The sequence below is a fragment of the Dysidea avara genome, chromosome 6 (assembly GCF_963678975.1).
Source record: "Dysidea avara chromosome 6, odDysAvar1.4, whole genome shotgun sequence".
Taxonomy (NCBI): Eukaryota; Metazoa; Porifera; class Demospongiae; order Dictyoceratida; family Dysideidae; genus Dysidea; species Dysidea avara.
In genome coordinates, this window is record NC_089277.1 from 26,879,382 (window position 1) to 26,900,229 (window position 20,848).

At 38.8% G+C, this 20,848-nt stretch overlaps 2 protein-coding genes and 1 long non-coding RNA gene across 5 annotated transcripts in view; 2 read left to right on the forward strand and 1 right to left on the reverse strand.

Annotated features, from left to right (window-relative positions):
• Nucleotides 1–20,848, reverse strand: part of LOC136257513 (presequence protease, mitochondrial-like) — a 129,047-nt gene that overhangs the window by 32,301 nt on the left and 75,898 nt on the right. The window lies entirely within an intron of this gene.
• LOC136258794 (uncharacterized) lies at nucleotides 9–483 on the forward strand. Its single transcript, XR_010703005.1, has 3 exons — nucleotides 9–68; nucleotides 124–337; nucleotides 399–483. It is a non-coding gene; the product is annotated as an uncharacterized lncRNA (long non-coding RNA).
• Nucleotides 6,987–8,064, forward strand: LOC136257514 (short-chain collagen C4-like). Its single transcript, XM_066050736.1, has 2 exons — nucleotides 6,987–7,073; nucleotides 7,136–8,064. The coding sequence occupies exon 2, from the start codon at nucleotides 7,146–7,148 to the stop codon at nucleotides 7,908–7,910; it is 765 nt and encodes a 254-aa protein (XP_065906808.1). The 5' UTR covers nucleotides 6,987–7,073; nucleotides 7,136–7,145; the 3' UTR covers nucleotides 7,911–8,064.

Consider the following 20,848-nt stretch of genomic DNA (forward strand, 5'->3'; position numbering starts at 1 on the left):
GACATATCCAGGAGACTACCATCCATGTCTTCAATAATGCTACTTGTGTGGTGGAGAGAAAAAAAAATGTAAATAATAAAATGTTTAATTTTAATGCTGTAGTAAGTCAAGATATGTGTTAAGAGGTGATTGGTGAGAGAGAAGATGGTAGACGGAACTCTGTGACGTTGTTCAGAATTCCAGGAGACTCTGACAATAGTATTGTCAATAGTCAGGTAACTAAGAACTTAATACTAGTCACAATGCATTTCTGCTTTTGACAGCTTCCTCAGGTGACATGTTCTTAGGTCACAAGAATGAAGAATAGAATGTATGGAGCTGTATGTATAATGTTAAGGTCAGTGGAAATAAATTTATTGCTTACCTTGTCATGTTACCCAAATTTGTTTTTATTTTAGTGGGCTTGGGGAAAGTAGCTAGTCTCTACGATGACTTTAAGTTGGAGAACTGGTGATAAAAAATAAATAAATAAAGTATGTTGAAGTGTTGAAATAAATATTATGTTTGTAGAATACCTTGAATTAAACGGCGGCGTGCGTAGACAGTTCAGCTACAAACAAATTACACTGTAGAGAGATCAGTAACAAATTAATCAACCTGCAGAGAGATCAGCTACACACAAATCAACTTGTAGAGAGATCAGCTACAAACAAATCACCCTGTAGAGAAATCAGCTAGAAACTAGACATAATGCAAGGAGTTCAGCTACAAGCAAATCACCCTTTAGTGAGTTCAGCTACAAACAAATCAACCTGCAGTGAGATCACCCACAAAAACGCACCTTGTACAGAGTTCAGTTACAAACAAATTACCCTGTAGAGAGATCAGGTAAAAGAATTCACCTTGTAGAGAGTTCAGCAACAAAGAAACCACCATGTAGAGAGTTCAGCTGCAAACAAATCACCCGGTAGAAAGATCAGCTAGAAGAAGTCACCTTGTAAAGAGTTCAGCTACAAAGAAACCATCATGTACAGAGTTCAGCTACAAAGAAACCACCATGTAGAGTGTTTAGCTGCAAAAAATCACCTGTAGAGAGTTCAGCTAGAAACAAATCACCCTGTAGAGAGATCAGCTAGAAGTGGTCACCTTGTAGAGAGTTCAGCTACAAAGAAACCACCACATAAAGAGTTCAGCTGCAAATAAATCACTTGTAGAGAGTTCAGCTACAAATAAATCCCCCTGTAGAGGGATCAGCTAGAAGAAGTCACCTTGTAGAGAGTTCTGAATCAGCTACAAAGAAACCATCATGTAGAGAGTTCAGTTACAAACAAATCACCCTGTAGAGAGATCAGCTAGAAGAAGTTACCTTGTAGATAGTTCGGCTACAAACAATTCACCCTGTAGAAAGTTCAGCTAGAAGAAGTCACCTTGTAGAGTGTTCAGTTACAAAGAAACCATCATGTAGAGAGTTCAGCTGCAAACAAATCACTCTGTAGAGAGTTCAGCTACAAAAAAACTGCCATGTAGAGAGTTCAGCCTCAAACAAATCACCTTGTAGAGAATTCAACTACAACAAATCACCCTGTAGAGAAGAAGTTACCTTGTAGAGAGTTCAGCTACAAAGAAACCATCATGTAGGGAGTTCAGCTACAAAGAAACCACCATGTAGAGAGTTTAGTTGCAAACAAATCACCTGTAGAGAGTTCAGCTAGAAACAAATCACCCCGTAGAGAGATCAGCTGGACGAAGTCACCTTGTAGAGAGTTCAGCTACAAAGAAACCATCATGTAGAGAGTTCAGCTGCAAACAAATCACCCTGTAGAGAGTTCAGCTACAAAAAAATCACCCTGTAGAGAGTTCAGCTAGACGAAGTCACCTTATAGAGAGTTCAGCTACAAAGAAACCATCACGTAGAGAGTTCAGCTACAAAGAAACCACCATGTAGAGAGTTTAGCTGCAAACAAATCACCCTGTAGAGAGACCAGCTAGAAGAGGTCACCTTGTAGAGAGTTCAGCTACAAAGAAACCATCCTGTATATAGTTCAGCTACATTTCAAGTCACCCAGTAGAGAGATCAGCTGCAAAAAAATATCCTGTGGGGAATAATGGGCATGTAATAAATATATGTATATAATTTGTATAATTACTAATAAAATCAAAAATAATTGAAGTATTACAAATCTTCTTTAAGTTCTTTTCTTCTTCCTGTGGTAAAGAAAAAAACACATGGGTTAAAAAAGCCCCAAAGCCAGCCATAGGCCGGCTTTGCAGTATACAAATACAAAAAGAAGTGATATCTAATCAAAAACAGAGACCAAGTGGCACCAAATTCACCTGAATTGTCGTTATTAAAATGTAACCATTAACCTACCATCACAGCCATTTCTTGGCCGCCACCTTGAATTTCACATTTTTTTTCACCATGGTCTTTTTGGGGGCCGCACCTTTTTTTGCAGCTTGGCTGTTTTTGATTAGATCACGTGTATCTAGTCTACCGTGGCTTCATATCATTCAACTGGGATCAAAGCGATGATGAAAAGCGCGACGAATAAAGTGGTTGCTATTATAAAAAAGGTATGTTTTATTGTGTGCGTGTGTTAACCATGTGTAACTACATGCTTAATAGTGCACGAGATTTAATTTATAGGTTAGTGGGTGAATAAAATAGAATCATATGATTGAAAGATAAAAGTTAATCTCACTATTTTGTGTTTGTAAGGGTAGTGTCTAACAGTTGTTACATCTGTTCAAGTAAAATACACCATAAACAGAGGCCTATTTAATTTCCATTTTAATAGGAGGGGGAGAGTTCTCATCACAGTCAACTCCATTTAATTTAGCTCTGACTAAGTGAGACCTTAGATTGCGATTTTTCCTAAATGTGAGGAATGGAAATGGGATAACATTATTTTTAAAGTAATTGGTCCGTTGTATGTTCGGCCAGTACTTTTTAATGATTCCCATAACCTTAGGTGCTACTTTAAAAAACCTTGTAATGAAGGCTATTCTGTTAGAAATTCCAACCTTGCAATGTGACCTAAGCTCTTGAGCTATCAGCCTTCACCGCCTTGGGTGATTAGTTGTACTGGCATAAATTAGCCTGCACTACAGCACGTGGGCAACCGGGCTTTATTGCAACACAAAGGGTGCTTTATTGTACAAATACAGCACTCTTTGCGGTGCAATAAAGCACTCTTTGTGGGCAATAAAGCGCTGTTTGCTGGCCTAAAGTGTACTTTATGAAATTTAAAGTACACCTTTTTCTTTGATCTCGCCCACACAAACTTCTGCAAATAACTACAAGTATAAGGAAAAAATTCCTAATTTTTCTTTATACTTGTTTGTTTACTTTTTTGTAACGTTATTATGACTGGTGAACCTGCACAAACCGCACCAAAAGAAAGGATGGCGCAGAGTTAATGTTTCTCCAGCTCTCAATTACTGACTTGAAGGTGAAGTGGTCATTACGCTTCGCTTTCAACTATTTTCAATGAAGAACGGTATTAGAAGTGCCTCTGCAATCAATCTAGTCACAATGGTAAATATGAACGATTCCCGGTTATAAATGTAGGGAAGTCCTGCATCACGCTACTGCAGTCAACACATTGGGCTGTCAGTTAAAAGAAATGGGACACAAAGGAGGACAAAGGTATGAAAGTCCATGATATGTGCATTGTACATACTGTGGTATGCCAAAAGGCATGTCTCGGGATGAAGCAATGTCGAACAGTGAAAAAATCAAGCCCGTAGCCTTAGCCGTTATCAAGTTATGCTTACCTGATGGCAACAGGCAGTTAGTCTGTAGAAAATTCCATTGAATAAATTTTTTTTTTAAATTTTGCAATGATCTATGTATAAGAAGCATTTAGGGTTATACTGAAGGCACTTTCGGGTTTGATTATACCTAGCCAATACTGCCAAGGCACCAGGATGGTATGGTTTTCGGGGTGATATTTCGGCCAGAAAAACACAAACCCGTGATCCCTAATATATAGTACTACTGTTGGCGAATACATTTGTATTTTTTTTTAACTTTATATTTTCCAATTGCAAAGTTGTTTATAAAATTAGTAATGCACAGTACACTGAAATTTGTTTTAAGATGTTACACATGCACAATAATTGCACATGTAACAATCTACGGGTATACAAGGCTAATTAATTTGTTAATACACACGTACATATGTACTCATTTATGGTTATTCTATTCTTCTTATTCTTATCCTCTTTACCAGTTAGGCACTGGAGGGCATACACAGAAGGCAGAGCCTGTATGAGGTGTTTACCCATAGCCAAGGAGTTGTTGCTGATAATAAACAGTGTAACTGTCAACCTGGTGTAGTCACCTATGTTAGATGGGGTAATTCTACTTGTCCCTATGAAGCTGATATCATCTATTCTGGAATAATGGCTGGATCATAGTATGACCATCAAGGAGCTGCAGTTGATCCACTGTGCTTACCTCCTAACCCACAGTATCTTAAATATCAAAGTGGATATCAAGGATATGCAAGACTATATGGAACAGAGTATGAGACTACTGGTCCTTTAGATCACAGTGATGAACGCAACGTACCTTGTGCACTCTGCCAGGCTTATGGACGTACTAACAAGATAATGATCCCTTCTCGTTATGAGTGTCCTCCAGGATGGACTAGGGAGTACTATGGATATCTTATGGCTGAACATCATAATTCCAAAGCTTCAAGTCAATTCAGTTGCATAGATCATGGTCTGGAACAAGTGCCAGGAAGTGGTAGTGACATAGATGGATATCGCATGTGGAATTTGAAGCATATTGTGGCCACTTGCAGTGATAAGAACTCACTTGTGTAGAGTGTACCAAGTAATTCACACTATGAGGCTGTAACACTTTTCTTGCATGTATCTGAACCAAACATTGGAAATAATCCAGAATGTTTGATGCAAAAGTTTACTTTTTATTATTTGTTTACTGTACAGAAACCTCCATATGGAGTATATAGTACAATAGATTAAATTAAGAATAAATTGTAGTTACATACGTATATTGTTGTTGTAACATGTATAGTAAACATTTGTCAATCTATTTAAGTCATAAGCACAAAAATAACTACCTACATCATAAACAGCAATGTATATCCTTTCACTGCAGTTAAAACATTTCCAATGTACAATATTATATTGTACGTACATTCACAAGACCAACTATATGCAGGGTTAACAAAAATAGTTAGACAATCAAAGAAATTTTGGACAAATTGCCCAATATCCTACCATTAATTGGATTAAGCAGGACATCAAGTCCTTTCAAAGAACAAGAAATAAGCCTAAGGGCTGAGGTGTACATGACACATTATTCTACTGTAATAATAACTTGATTGCGCATAGTTTGCAATCCAAAGGAGAGACCACATTGTCAAATACATTATTATGTGCCAACCTACACAAATCCCTAAATTCAGTTGTACAGCATGTTGTTGGGCTGTGGTAGTAATGCTCACAGTAGTTGACAGCATGTTATAAAATTGTCATTGTTATATGGTGAAACACATTTGTGGGAGTGTCCAGGCATGTACAAGTATGTCACGATTTTTAAAATTCCTATCTATTGTCAAGGACACAACCAGAATTTCATGGGGAGGAGCTCAGTAATGAGACGAAGAGTCTAGGTTTCTTCAGTTTTGAGAGTGGCAACATGCATCCCTGTCTGATATCACATGTACAAAAACATCTGATACATGAAGTACAATTGGATTTTATCACCACTAATTCACCATTGGAGCAATTTTTTTAAAAAATTATTAATGCTTTACAGCACAAGTGCTGAAGGTCTGCAGGACACCTGGTCCTACAGCCTGCCCAAAGACTTTAGCTACTTGATTTGTTCCTCAAAAGTAGTACTTACCCAGAGGAGGCATGTGCGATACACTCATGTGAGTGCATAGGATTTGCTTAAAATTCAATTTTAGGATGGTTTTGTTGAAAACTTGGTGCAAACTGCGAACTTTTCTTACACATAATTTAATGGTGCAGTGAAGTCTGCTGAACCCCACCAGTTTGGTGTTAATATACAGGGCAATTGGAGACATCATCACATGATGGAGAGCTCACTGTACGAAATGGAGGGCAAACAGCGACAATGAAAGAGAATAGCACTCGAAATTATTTTCAAGGTCTACATAATCCCGTTAAGTCAGACTAAGCATCAGTTTATAAGTCAAAATATGCAATTAACACATTTTTTGATAACACTTAAAGTTTTTCATAGCTCCTCTGGTATTTACCAAGGTGAACCTTGGATTTGAAGTTTTTAGCTAACACCTGTTATTCAGCTATGTCCCTAATTATGGGTTAATAAGGCCACTTCACCAAACCATTAAAGTGCCATTTAGCTTCATACAGACTCACAATGTAAGTGATCTTAATCAACATGATGTGTGATACCTGGACAGTCCTCCTGTGGATCACTATATAGTCCTGTCTCAAGAGCTGCACAAGATTCGAGTGCCTGAGTGATACACTGACACAATGCTGGTTTTCTGGGCAGCTATAGCTATGTTTTGCATGGTTGCCGGAGCTTCCCATCCAGTTCTGTGGGAATTTAATGACCAAAAAGCAGTGTAGCATGCACAGGCTTTCTAGGGTACAAGGAATAGTGTATCCCTTCATGTTAAAAGGGGCATGTTGTACAATACATACAGTAAAGTATAACTGAACAGTCACCAATACATTTAAGTTATTCTTGAGTTTTAGTTGGTATGGAAGCACTATTGCAAAATATTATGCAACTGGTGACTATATATATAGACATATAATTACTACACTGCTGAAAATCGCATACAGTGGGCAGTAACACATCCATAAATATGATTTTAAAATTGAATCCTATTACATAGATTTTGTTTTTTTCACAATATGCAATACAATTTCTCTTATTACTAACAACACAGTAATGGTCACATAAATCAATTAATTGACTTCTTGTATTTCATGAACATCTGTCAGTGCTACTGTAGTTGTGGTATAAAAGAAGTCATCAACACTTACTCCACACTACCCTACTAGTGACTAGTTCAGTTGGTGTGATTGGTTGTTAGTTGCATATCCTACCATTCTATAATATTAGATACTACAAGGAACTTCAACAAACTGTAAGGAAATATCTATACATGTGTAGAATGTTTTGTATTCACTTAGTTTATTGTATTTATAGGTCAGCAGTTATGAATGTAAAGATCTTTGCTCTGTTGATTTTTACCATCATCTTCCTCACTGATGCTGTGGAGGGCACTGATGAAGATATCAACTCTCCACTAGTCTCTTACCTACTTGCTAAACTACAACAATTGGAATCAAAGATCATGGTTAGACCAAATATCAGGACCACTAGACAGACTACACAAAAGCCTACTAAAACACCTGTTGTTGCTGATAACAAACAGTGTAACTGTCAATCTGGTGTAGTCACCTATGTTAGATGGGGTAATTCTACTTGTCCCTATGGAGCAGATACCATCTACTCTGGAGTTGTAGCTGGATCCTTTTACACTAATGAAGGAGCTGCGGTTGATCCACTGTGCTTACCTCCAAATCCACAATACCTCAAATCACAACCTGGATATCAAGGACACGCACGACTATATGGAGCAGAGTACGAAACCTATACACCATCTCCACTAGATCACAGTGTTCAACGTAATGTTCCTTGTTCACTCTGCCAGGCTTACGGACGTACTAACAAAATAATGATCCCTTCTCGTTATGAGTGTCCTCCAGGATGGAATACTGAGTACTACGGTTACCTTATGGCTGGACATTACAGTCATAAAGCAGCTACACAGTACACTTGTGTGGACAAGTCTCTATCACAGATACCAGGTAGTGGAGGTGATACTAATGGTTATCTCTTCTTCACAGTTGAAGCATACTGTGGCCACTTCATTCCTTGTAGTGATAAAGAACTCACTTGTGTAGTGTGTACTAAATAAGTCACACCATTACAGGAAACAGAGACAATTATTAGCGTGTTCATTGTAACCATCCATTATAGCTGCATTATTTTCTTTTGTACTACATAATTATATTGTAGCCACAAAAATGTTTGAATGTTTTTTTAGTTGTTTAATTACGTATCATGAAATACCAAACTATTTTAAGCAAAAGTACTACACATCGTTATGCATTGGAATTTGTGCAAAACAATATCTTGCGTGCACAAATTACAGCACTTGTCCTTATTTCACATGTTTACCTATGTACACCCTGTCATCTAGGTAAGGTAATTTTTGTGTATATGTAACTACACACATTTGAACATGATTTGGGAATAACTGTACAGTGGGAGTGTGTAATGGTCATCTTTTGACTAGGTCCTTCACATTCAGTTGGCTGTTATAGATAGGCATAAGGCAGTCAGCAGCAATTAATGACTATGACAGTTACAAAAGTACGACTATGTACTATGAAACTCACACCAACTTTTTTGTACAGAAACTGCAAGGTAAGCTTGTTATGAAGGTTGCTAATGGAAATTGAATACTTTTAAGCAGTCAGATAGATTAGATAGTATTCATTGAGAGATTCAAAGGTAATTCTTGGCTGGTTGCTATATGCATCAGACAGGTGACTGCATGCTACAGACCACAATGCATATATTTGTATGGAAAACATTTGGGACCTGCAATGGTTGTTATACAAAGGTGACCATTTAATGCACATAACCATTACACAGGTTTCACTATACCTGTAACAATCATGTAATTGCACAAGGCAAAGCTGAGTGCAATCACATAGTTTCATGCTTTGTACTGCAATCCATACTTATCCAGTTCTGTTTGGTCACTGACTTCCAACTAGCACCAAAATAACTCTTTGAAAACTTATATGGCTTCTAAATCCGATTAGCTATTTATGATATCATTTTATTTCCCACTTAAATAGTTTCTACAATTCTTTTACCTTATTGACTGTTTTAATGGTAAGATCAATCAGCCTATATGAGAATAAAACACTAAAATTTATGAAGCCTGTATTAAACTTCAGCATTTCTTTTTGCCAATTTGACATACAGGTGTAGCGGCTCCCTACAAACTTTATGAACTACCTTCCCATTGGACTTTTCAGGTATTTAACTACCGAAAAACACCATACCAGGCCTTTTAGACAACTAGGAAAAGTGTATCTCTTCAACTTGAAGGGGGCATGTCCCCTACATACGCAAACTGAAATTGAAGAATGTTAGTGAAGAAGAAGGACGGTAGCACACGGTTTTGCGTGGATTATTGCAAAGTCAACGAGGTCACTAGGAAGGATGCCTATCCAATCCCTAGGGTTGACGATACACTAGATGCACCAATAATCGGATTAGTTATCAGCTATCAGCTATATCAGCCTTGTACTGTATTTGCATATCGGTATCGGATTGGTAACATGTGTAAACAACTAGCAGATACAGATAAACATAAACATTAATTTATGGGCACTTGTGCTCTAGTAATATCCAAGTAACGCCTGTTTATGTAATGTCAGCTGTTGATTACAGTCCCACTATGTCAGTTTACAACTAAATTTAGAGTGCAAATCGTTATTTTATATCAGTTATCGGAATATTGGCTAAAAGTCATATCAGCACACCTCTATGAAACACACAGACGATTTCCATTACGAGGGGAAGCCATCATATGCTACTGCCAAATCGACACCTTTCACTGTCTGCAAAAATGAATGGGACACAAAGGAGGGCACTGGCAAGTCCATGAAGAATGCGTTGTACGTTGTTTGGAGATCATGCGTATTTCAAAGGAGAGATCACAAGTCCAAATGGCTGTGACACCAATGCTCACAGCAATTGCCGTCATGTTAGAAAATTGTTATTGTTATACGGTGGAACACATTTATGGGAGTGTCCAGGAATGTGTAAGTTTGTTAGGAGTTTTTAAATTCCTATCTATTGTCAGGGACATAACCAGAATTTCCTGTGGAGGGGTTCAGTAAGGAGACAGGGGGTTTGGGGTTCTTCCCCTAATTGCCAGTTTTGAGATTATGTATCCCTGTCTGACATCACATGCATAAAACATGAAGTAAGACTGGATTTTATTACTGCTAATTCACCATTGGTGCAATTTGATACTCAGGAGCAAGTTCAACTTTTGTGAGATCTGCCTGCAGATTACTATAATATAATCTGCCTCAGGAGCTGCACAAGACTCGAGTGTCTGAGTGGTGCACAGGCATCCCAGTGCTGGTTTTCTGGGTGACAATAACTGTTTCTTTAGTGTGTGGCTGCCGGTGGCTGCCGGAGGCTTGCTTTGCATGTGTGTGTTGCTGTACAGTTGTAGCTATCATATTTATGTTCAGCATATAACTCTTTAAGTGTTTCTGAATGACCTTCTCATCTGGTTATGTGAGCATATAATGACCAGAAAGCAAGATAGGAGGCCTTCTAAGGTACCAGGAATGTATCATTTCCTGTTAAAAGGGCATGTCCCCCATGTATGTATACCATATAGCGGGTTTTTCTCACAGACAAATCTACTTACGAAAATAAAAATCATGCAACATTTAATTTAACTCACGAGGTGACAAATTTGCAACATTAAAGTCCTTGCACGGATTTATTACTCGTTGTAATAAGTGTTCATATACGAGATGGAGAGCAGTGAAATTTTGTCATGTTAGCCATGTTTCTTTGTATCTATGCTTGTTAATTGATGTAGGAGCCTGAAGTTCGCCAGGAAAGGAAACTGGTAGGGCAGCCGTGTTCAGCGATGTTTGGTGAAGAAACACGTGTTGTGTAAGGGAATGAGCAACTGATCGAGCTGTTATAAACAATCAGCAAGTTGTTATGTACATAAACAAACACCTGGTTTGTTGTCAAATGTTCCATAACAAAAGTTATACAGGCACTAAAAACCTCGAGACAAACAAAACTCACCATGATAAAAATATGTTGCAACTTTTAATATTGCGAAGTGCCTAAAACGCAAGATTAAAGTAAAACCCACTATACAGTATAATACATATTGTAAAGGAATAACACTCTAACTGAACAGTCACTGATGTATTTAAGTTATTCTTGAACGTGAGTTGGTACAGATGCCATACGTATATGTACAATTGGTGACTATACGTATAATTACTACAACGCTGAAAATTGGGCATCAATAAATATGATCTTTTGAAAACATAATCATAATAAATAGATTTTCTCTTTTCACTAAATGCAATGTAATTTCTATTATATAATACGGTAGTATTGTATATTAGGGATCATGGAGAATTGGGTTTTCCTAGCCAAAAAATTCACCCAAACACCAGCTTCACAACTCCATCCTGGCACCTTGGCAGTATTGGTTAGGGTATAACCAAGCCTAAAAGTGCCTTCAGCATGATCCTAAAGGCTTGCAAATAAATAGTTACAAAATTTAAAAAAAAATTATTCAATGGAATTTTCTACTGACTAACGCCTGCCTGCCTACCTACCTGCCTGCCTGCCTGATGCCTTCAGGCAAGCGTAACTCAATAACGGCTAAGGCTATGGGCTTAATTTTTTCACTGTTCGACATTACTTCATCCCAGGACGTGCCTTTTGGCATACTGCAGCACGTACAATGCATGCGTCATGGACTTACCTTTGTCTTCCTTTGTGTCCCATTTCTTTTTGCTGACAGCCTAAAGTGTTGATTCGCAGTAGCGTGATGCATGGCTTCCCTACAGTACATTTGTAAACTGGAATCATCCGCATTTTCCATGGTGAATGGACTGATTGCAGAGACGATTCTAACACTGTTCTTTGCTTGTAACGCTGTGTAACTGGCTGAACATAGCTGAAAGCGAAGAGTAATGGCCGCTGCACTTTCGAGGCAGTAATTGATAGTTGGGCACGCGAATCATCATACTTTCGAGGTGACTGGATTGTTGCAGAGGCACTTCTTCTACTGTTTTTCATCTGTAGCACTGTGGATCAGGCTGAACACAGCTGAAAGCGAAGCGTAATGGCCACTGCACGTTCAAAGCAGTTTTGATAGCTGGGGCGCGCCCTCAGACTAAAACATTAATTCAGGCGCCATCCTTGATGTGGTATGCGTGGGTTCACCAGTCATAATAATGTTACAAAAACAGTAAGCAAACAAGTTAAAGGAAAATTTTGAAATTTCAATTAGGGATCATAGAAAAAAAAAAGTAGGAAAACAAGGGAGATCACCTACACCTGCAGATACACTAGTGAATATTTAATCCCTAATTCAGTCTTGGTCTTGGGGTATAGACTGGATTAGGGATTAAATGTTCACCAGTGTATCTGCAGGTGTAGGCGATCTCCACTTTTTTTTTCTATGATCCCTAATCGAACTTGAAATTTCAAAATTTTTCTTTAACTTGATATTATAACAACAGCAAGTGGTACATAGATCAATTAACTTCCTACATTTCATAGCCACCATGAACACCTGTCAGTGTTAGTTGTGGTATAAAAGGAGTCAACCAACACTCACTCTACACTATCCCACTAGTAACTAGTTCAGTTGGTGTGATTGGTTGTTAGTTGTCCTACCATTCTATAATATTAGACACTGCAAAGAACTTCAAACTGTAAGGAAGTCAACAGTTATGAATATAAAGATCTTTGCTTTGTTGATTTTTACTATCTTCCTCACTGATGCTGCTGAGGTCACCGATGAAGATATCAATTCTCCACTAGTCTCTTACCTACTTGCTAAACTACAACAGTTGGAATCAAAGATCATGGTTAAACCAAATATCAGGACCACTAGACAGACTACACAAAAGCCTACTAAAACGCCTGTTGTTGCTGATGACAAACAGTGTAACTGTCAACCTGGTGTAGTCACCTATGTTAGATGGGATAATTCTACTTGTCCCTATGGAGCAGATACCATCTACTCTGGAGTTGTAGCTGGATCATATGCAGATCACAAAGGAGCCGCAGTTGATCCACTGTGTTTACCTTCTAATCCACAATATTAGAAGTCACAATCAGGTTATCAAGGATATGTACAATTATATGGAGCAGAATATCAAACACATACACCCTCTCCATTGGATCAAAGTTTAGACCGTAACATTCCTTGTGCACTCTGCCAGGCGTACAAATGTACTAACAAGATAATGATCCCTTCTCATCATGAGTGTCCTCCAGGATGGACTAGGGAGTACTGTGGTTGGAGCTGTAAATCATAATGCAGGTACACAGTTCATGATCACATACATTCACAAAGGCCTAGAACAGATACCAGGTAGTGGAGGTGATGTTAATGGAAAACTCTTCTACACAGTTGAAGCATATTTTGGTCACTTCATTTCTTGCAGTGATAAAGAACTCACTTGTGTAGTGTGTACCAAGTAACTCACACCATTAGTATGAGACAGTGACAATTATTTGTGTGTGATTAACTTGATTTCATATGACTGTGTATCTTATTATGTTTCTAAAGTGTGTAAAACTGTACATTGTACAAAAATAATTTCAAGATTGCTTAGCTTAGTACATGCAACTATTGATTAAAAATATAACAAGGGGGAATAGACAAATGGTACCATTAAATACACTGTATGTATGTAAAATGTTTACTATGATTAGGGATTAATGAATGTCCTTGAATGGAAGTTTTCAAACTAAAGGCTACTTATAGCCACCAGCGTTGTAAGTGGGTCAGTACCGTTGACCTGTTTGACCCACTGACCCGAATAGTAATCCGGATGGGACCTGGATCTGACCCGCATGTGACCCGGTTTAATTAAAAATAGAGGAGTGCCCCAAGAGCTAGATTAAAAGTCCACTAGTTCCACTAATCAGCCCCACATTTTTTTACACTATAAAAAATTGAAGTAAGTAGCTATGTATTATCAAGTGGGTGTGGCTCCACGTACGTATTATCAAGTGGGGGTGGCTCCACGTAAGTTTACATGCAGCTACAGAATTTGCAGAAGTTAGTTACCTACATTTCAAGTAGCAACACGGATCTGGTGATGCATGCATGCCCATAGAGCACAGCTGGTACAATTCTGATAAGAGCGCATGGCTCTACATACCCCACACAGACAGCAAAGCATATTCCTGAATGGTGGGTGTGGCTCCACGTAAGTTTCTTGAGTGTTTACAACTGCATTTCCATCAATACAATTGAGCTTGTTAACTTATAGTCACACGTGATTTCATCCGGGTCAGACCCAGATATTCAGTGAAGTGGATAAGACCCACTTGACCCGGACAAAATATGACCCAAATGACCCGGATAAGCTGGATGACCCAGCCCATTTACAACGCTGATAGCCACAGCATTTAAACAAGTCATTATAATTAACTTAATTAGCACAGCCTTTTGCATACAAAACAACAAAATCTGATATTTAGTTAAAGATACATACATGTGCATATGCTTGTATGTACTGGTATATTTCTATTGACTTAGCCACCACATTATTTCCTGTTTGTTTGTATTTTTCATTCCAGTGCTGACAATAGAAATACTTTCACAATTACCACACATCCAAAACATACTCATGACTACACTAATTAGACCACGTGACCCAACCTATGACACACAATATCCCCCACTCTGTCACCACACACACTAGAGTTACCATTATTAGTACGTACATTATGTAATAATATTTCTGCTAGTTTTATTGTCCTATTCCACCACAACAATGAAGTGTTAATTGTCACAGTTGAGCTGCTATAAAAGTAGCTAACAATTAGCTGCAGCACTATTATAATGAGCTACTGAACCTGTCATATACGAGCAAAGATATTGATATTACTAAGGAATTTAGCTCGAATATATTTTAACATTGTACTACAGTACCGGTGAGTATAGCAATATGTTGCTATAATAATAAAAAGTAAATAAAAAAAATACAGTAGTAGGCTATAAAGTTAAACTACTCCTCAAGCTGTTATTATATTATTTATAGGTCAACAGTTATGAGTATAAAGATCTTTGCTCTGATAATTTTTACCATCATCTTCCTCACTGAAGCTGTGGAGATCACTGATGAAGATATCAATTCTCCACTAGTTTCTTTCCTACTTGCTAAACTACAACAATTGGAATCAAAGATCATGGTTAGACCAAATATCAGGACCACTAGACAGACTACACAAAAGCCTACTAAACCACCTGTTGTTGCTGATAACAAACAGTGTAACTGTCAACCTGGCGTAGTCACCTATGTTAGATGGGGGTAATTCTACTTGTCCCTATGGAGCTGATACCATCTACTCTGGAGTTGTAGCTGGTTCTGATTATCAACATGAAGGAGGTGCAGCTGATCCACTGTGTTTACCTCCTAATCCTCAATATTTGAAGTATCAGTTAGGTTATCAAGGGCATTCGAGAATGGTTGGAGCTGAATATCAGTTAGATAGAGGTAGTCCAATAAATCATGCCACTGATCGTAACATTCCTTGTGCACTCTGCCAGGCTTATGGACGTACTAACAAGATAATGATCCCTTCTCATTATGAGTGTCCTTCAGGATGGAATACTGAGTACTACGGCTATCTTATGGCTGGAGGGTGGAACCATAAAGCTAGCACTCAATATACCTGCATAGATAAGGACTTGGAGATGATACCAGGTAGTGGAAGTGATATTAATGGAAAGCTCTTCTACAATATTGAAGCATATTGTGGTCATTTCATTCCTTGTAGTGATAAAAAACTCACTTGTGTAGTGTGTACCAAGTAACTCACACCATTAGTATGTGACAGAGACAATCATTAATAGATGTGACAATTATTGTGTATATTTTCATGTACATTTTCATTTTGTTTTGACATTATTTGCATGTTAAAATCCATACTTAAAATATGCAGTCAAGAGAAAGACAAAGAATGGCAAGACATCATGACACACAATACTTTCAGTACAAACATACTGCATATTTGTAAAATTTCATTACCCCATTATTGCAACAAAGAACACTACATATGCACTAGATGGGCATGCACTCTTATGTATTACTAGAAATAAGCATGTACCCAAGCATGTGATCATGCAATAGTGTCTTGCCATAAAAGGGTGAAACAATCATTGAGAAGTACACACAAACACACAGTATGTATGTACGTACCTACATAACACAGTAAATGATAAATAGCTACCATTAGACTACAGCAAGGTGAAAAACTCGAATTTCATTGACTACTTACAGGTATCTAAATCCTGTAGATATCTTGTTCATGTCTCAATAGATACCTATCTCTGCAGCGACATGGCAATTATGCGCCTGTAACGTTGGTAACCCATGGGCGTTTAATTGGATAGCAAGCACTGTTACAAATTGACAGGGGCTTGTTCTACTCAAGAATGCTACATTTCTAGCATTACAAGCAGCTGTGAAGGTGCAACAAGCAGCAGTGAAGGTACAACAACGAGCTCAATACAGTAGTTAGGCATTGAAACACAGGGTTCTATGGAATTTAGAACCCCTCAGGCCCTGTAGTAGCACCCTTGCTTTGTTTGTGCACCACAACACAGGGCCTTTCGGGTTTCTAAATTCTGTAGAACCCTGTGTTTCGATGTTTAACTATTTTTTAGACAAGTATACAGAATTTCAACTAGAGTAGGGACCATTGCACATCAATAAAAAGTACTGAAACAAGCTGGAGTAGTGCACAATATTAAATCACAGTAAAACAATAAGAAGTGTTATATTCCTACTGTGCTCAAGATACACCATAATGGAAATGCACAGTAGGGATATAACACTTCTTATTGTTTTACTGTGATTTAATATAGTGCACTACTCCAGCTTGTTTCAGTACATTTTATCGATATGCTATGGTCCCTATTCTAGTTGAAAATTCAATTCCAAATTTTTCTGTGCACTTGTTTTTAATCTTTTTTGTAAATAACTACTATGACTGGTGAACCCACGCTTACCACAAAAGAAATGATGCCGTACACCCCAGCTATATCAATTTTCATCTGAAAAGTGAAGCATCCATTATGCTTCGCTGTCAGCTATGTTCAACCCGTTACACAGCATTTCGGATCAAGAACTGTTCAAAAAGCACTTCTGCTGCGATCCATGCATTCCAAAAGAAATGGTGCCACACGCCTCAGTTATATCAATTATCGCCTGAAAAGTGAAGTATCCATTACACTTCGTTGTCAGCTACGTATGTTCAACCCGTTATACAGCAGTACGAATCAAGAACTGTTCGAAAAACACCCCTACAATCAAAATTTCCACTATGAAAAATACGGACAATTTCCGTTATGAAAGGAAGCCATCACATGCTACCGCCACTTTTCGCTGTCAGCAAAGATGAATGGGGCACAATGAGGACACTGGTAAGTCCATGAAGAATGCATTGTACATACTGCAGTATGACAAACGACACCTCTCGGGCCAAAGCGATGCCGAACAGTGAAAAAATCAAGCCCATAGCTTTAGCCATTATCGAGTTACACTTGTCTGAAGGTATCAGTCAGTCAGTTACTTACTTAGACAATCAGTAGAAAACTCCACTAAATATATTTTTTTTTTAAATCCGTAGCAACTTGTTGAAAGCGTTTCGGGTCGATCTGAAGGCTTGTCTGGGCTTAGTTTTACCTAACCAATACTACCTCATTGTCGTCAGAGGAAATTGAGACTGTTTTTTGGGTGATATTACTTTGTGGACCACGCCCACTCATTTGTAGTTCCCACTATACAGTACTATCATACTGTATGATAAAACACTGTTGGAGGTAGGACAAGCATTGCATGCCACTTAATTATTGATTCTCAATAACTGCAATGCAAAACAGCCAACAATGAGGTTCACTGGGGCTTAGCATACTTTTTGGATAGCACTTTACATGAACTTCAAGACTATGTAACTTTTTTTGTAAGGGCCCCCAGATTTCTTGACAAAATAACAAAAAAATACTGTTTCATAATCATATGCTTAATATGGCTCTTTCAAAACAAAGTACTTTTACGATACGCTATCTAAAGATCTACTGAGTTCTAGTGAAGTTCATTGTTTGCTGGTTTGTATTACAACCAACATGAAAGTCCAAACACTAATTATCTGTGCACACGTCCTGCCCCTTTATAGTCACCCAATGTTCTATGATTCAGTAATGTTATAATGTTAATAATACCATTAAGAGCTGATCATATACACATGTAACACTTTCACACACCTCAGATCAAAGGAGTCACCCGGGGTACATTTACATCTGGGAAGCAATTATTTAGATGTTAAGGCCAAAATCAATTGTGGGGATCAATTACATGACTTGGATTTTACCATGAAAACCACTCAAATGGAAAAACGTTTTGTTACCTTCGCTATCCTAAGACTTAAAAAAACGTTGGATTAAGGTGAGAACTATAGTGCTATAGCTTAATCACCAACCGTTTCTGTACATTTTTGAATACAGACTACACCCTGCATGAAGTAACCATTCTTACAAGCAAGCTTGCTTATAGTAAACTCCGTAATTATTCCATAAACGATTCAATAGCACTCATCAAAACATTAAACTTGTGTAACCGAAATTCTCCATGATATGTATCTCTAGGATTTGTCCTTTCAAATGCAACCAGAACATACTAACTGCTGACACATAATCAAAATTTTTAGGCATGCATATATAATATATCCAGTGGCTGCACTTGTACTGGCTGGGTGATTGAATTTCCCTGTGCAGGCTATCAGCCTGATACGGATGGGAAGTGTTGCATATTAGCTGTAACATGGTATTCATGTTTTTGATTGATATGTACATATGCCTGACAGCCCTTGGCCTCGGGTTGTCGGGCATGCATATCAGGCAAAGCCCTCATGCCCATGTCACAACTATTACACATACAGATGTACATGCAACATATATCAGTGTGCGAAATAACTTTTCAGATAACTTTTCACTGTCAGGGCATTGTGAAATTTGAGTGGACATCAAGCAATTTGACCAGACATTTTAACTTTTATTGTTTCTCCTTTCCTGTGTTTTTACCACTTGTATGTTTGTTTCAAACATTGGGGCCACCAATGTACTGTATAGCTGATTACTTGTCAAACACTCACTGATACTGATAGTACAGTATTTTAAAGAGTAGCTATTGGTCACATGAAAGGGCTTCTATGGAATCAATTGGGCCTTTGTAGGAAAGGAGTCATAAGGACTTCAGTCAAGGCCTTCTGTTTGCCTTGGAATGATATAGCTACCCTGTATATGGCCAAACTTAGCTTAGGCTTAGAATATATAGTGGCTCTACCTCTAATAATGTAATTTATTGCTCACCAATAAATTGAAGTTAACATGCCTGGTACACAGCGGCGGTTATCAAGAGCATAGAGAAAACATCAGAGGGGCAAGCTATTAAGTTCACGTGGAATACTTAGCGAGAGCGTAGAACAGGAAACCGGTTTATCAAGTATTGAGCTCACGTGTCATACTGTGTCTCGTGAGTCACCACACCATTGTAGTGTGATAACCTTCATGGTTGAAAAACTTCGTAAGGTGTTTTGTGGAACTATTACTCAGCTCGAGGTACTCCAGGAACATTAATTCACAACGTAGTAGGACTCCCAGTTGCTGTTACTGAACTTGTGATTCAGCACCTGGTGACACCTTCCGTCAGTGATCGCCCGGCCACCCGAACACCTAGAACAGTAGCTTTCCTCACTGGATACCAACGTATTCACCGATTTCACGTACGTTTATTATTTGTTTGTGTTGTTAGTAATTAAATTGTGTATTTGTTAACACTCCCGTAGTAATTTACCGCCATGCCAGCTACACGCCGCACCGCGTCGGAAGAAACACGCCCCACCTCACCATACAACCTCGATGGCACTTCTAAAGCTCAATTATCCGCCCTAACCATAGCAGCCTTAAAATCGCATTTGAAACACTTTAAGTTGCAAACCGCAGGTAATAAGGCTGCACTGGTTGATCGCCTGCATTCCCACTTACAAGCAGATGCTACCAATGGCACACAGGGTGATGCCACCAACAACCAGCAAACTGCCACTACTAGAAACCCACAACAAGGTCCACCTTTGCAGCAAGAAAATGGCACTCCCATGTTGCCTCAGCAAATTCTCAACCAACTGACAACCATCCTTCAGCAAGCCCAAAACCCTCAGCCCACAAGTGCTGGTGACATGAATGCCACAACAACCATCCTGGATACAACAGAGGATGACCGCCTGTCAGCCGCCTCTGTTCCAGTTCAGCCAAACAACTTAGCCTCATCACAAGCTGCAGCAACTCGCACTTTAGTTCAGCCAGTTAATCCATCCACTCTGACAACAGTGCTACCATCATCACCAACGCCATCACTGCCCCAACCTGCTTTACCACCCACCCCGGCCAGGATTCAAGAAAAGATAGCTAAAGGTGAGTACATTGATTTCATTGCTCTTTTGCCCAAATCCATGTTTGGTGCACCAGAACCCCAGTCCCAGACACTAACACTCCAGCTAAATCAATCGGGGGATAATTTCTCCATCCAGTCCCCAACCTCCAGCAGAAAAACAACATCATTTAGTGCATGGATGGAAGCATGGAATGTGTATCTAGCTCATCGCATATCGCTGAATCCTTCATGTGCCCCGTACCTGATAGCGTATCAGCGTATAATCACCTCCGCAAGCACTAGTCACCCCCTACAAGCTTGGGTCAGTTATGATGTAAAGTTTCGCACCAAGGCTGCCAGTGACCCATCGTTAAGGTGGGACATCCAAGACTTAGACCTATGGCTTGAACACTTCCCTGGTACAGCAGCTCAGTCCAGCCACTGGCCATGTAATCATTGTGGTAGTACCACTCATTACCCTAGCCATTGTCCTTTCGTTCCTCTCCTCCACACACTCATGGAGGACTACCAGCTTATGGAGAAGGACCACCAACTCCTGCCAACTCTCAACAACGACCTACCTCAACACATGTCGCGACTA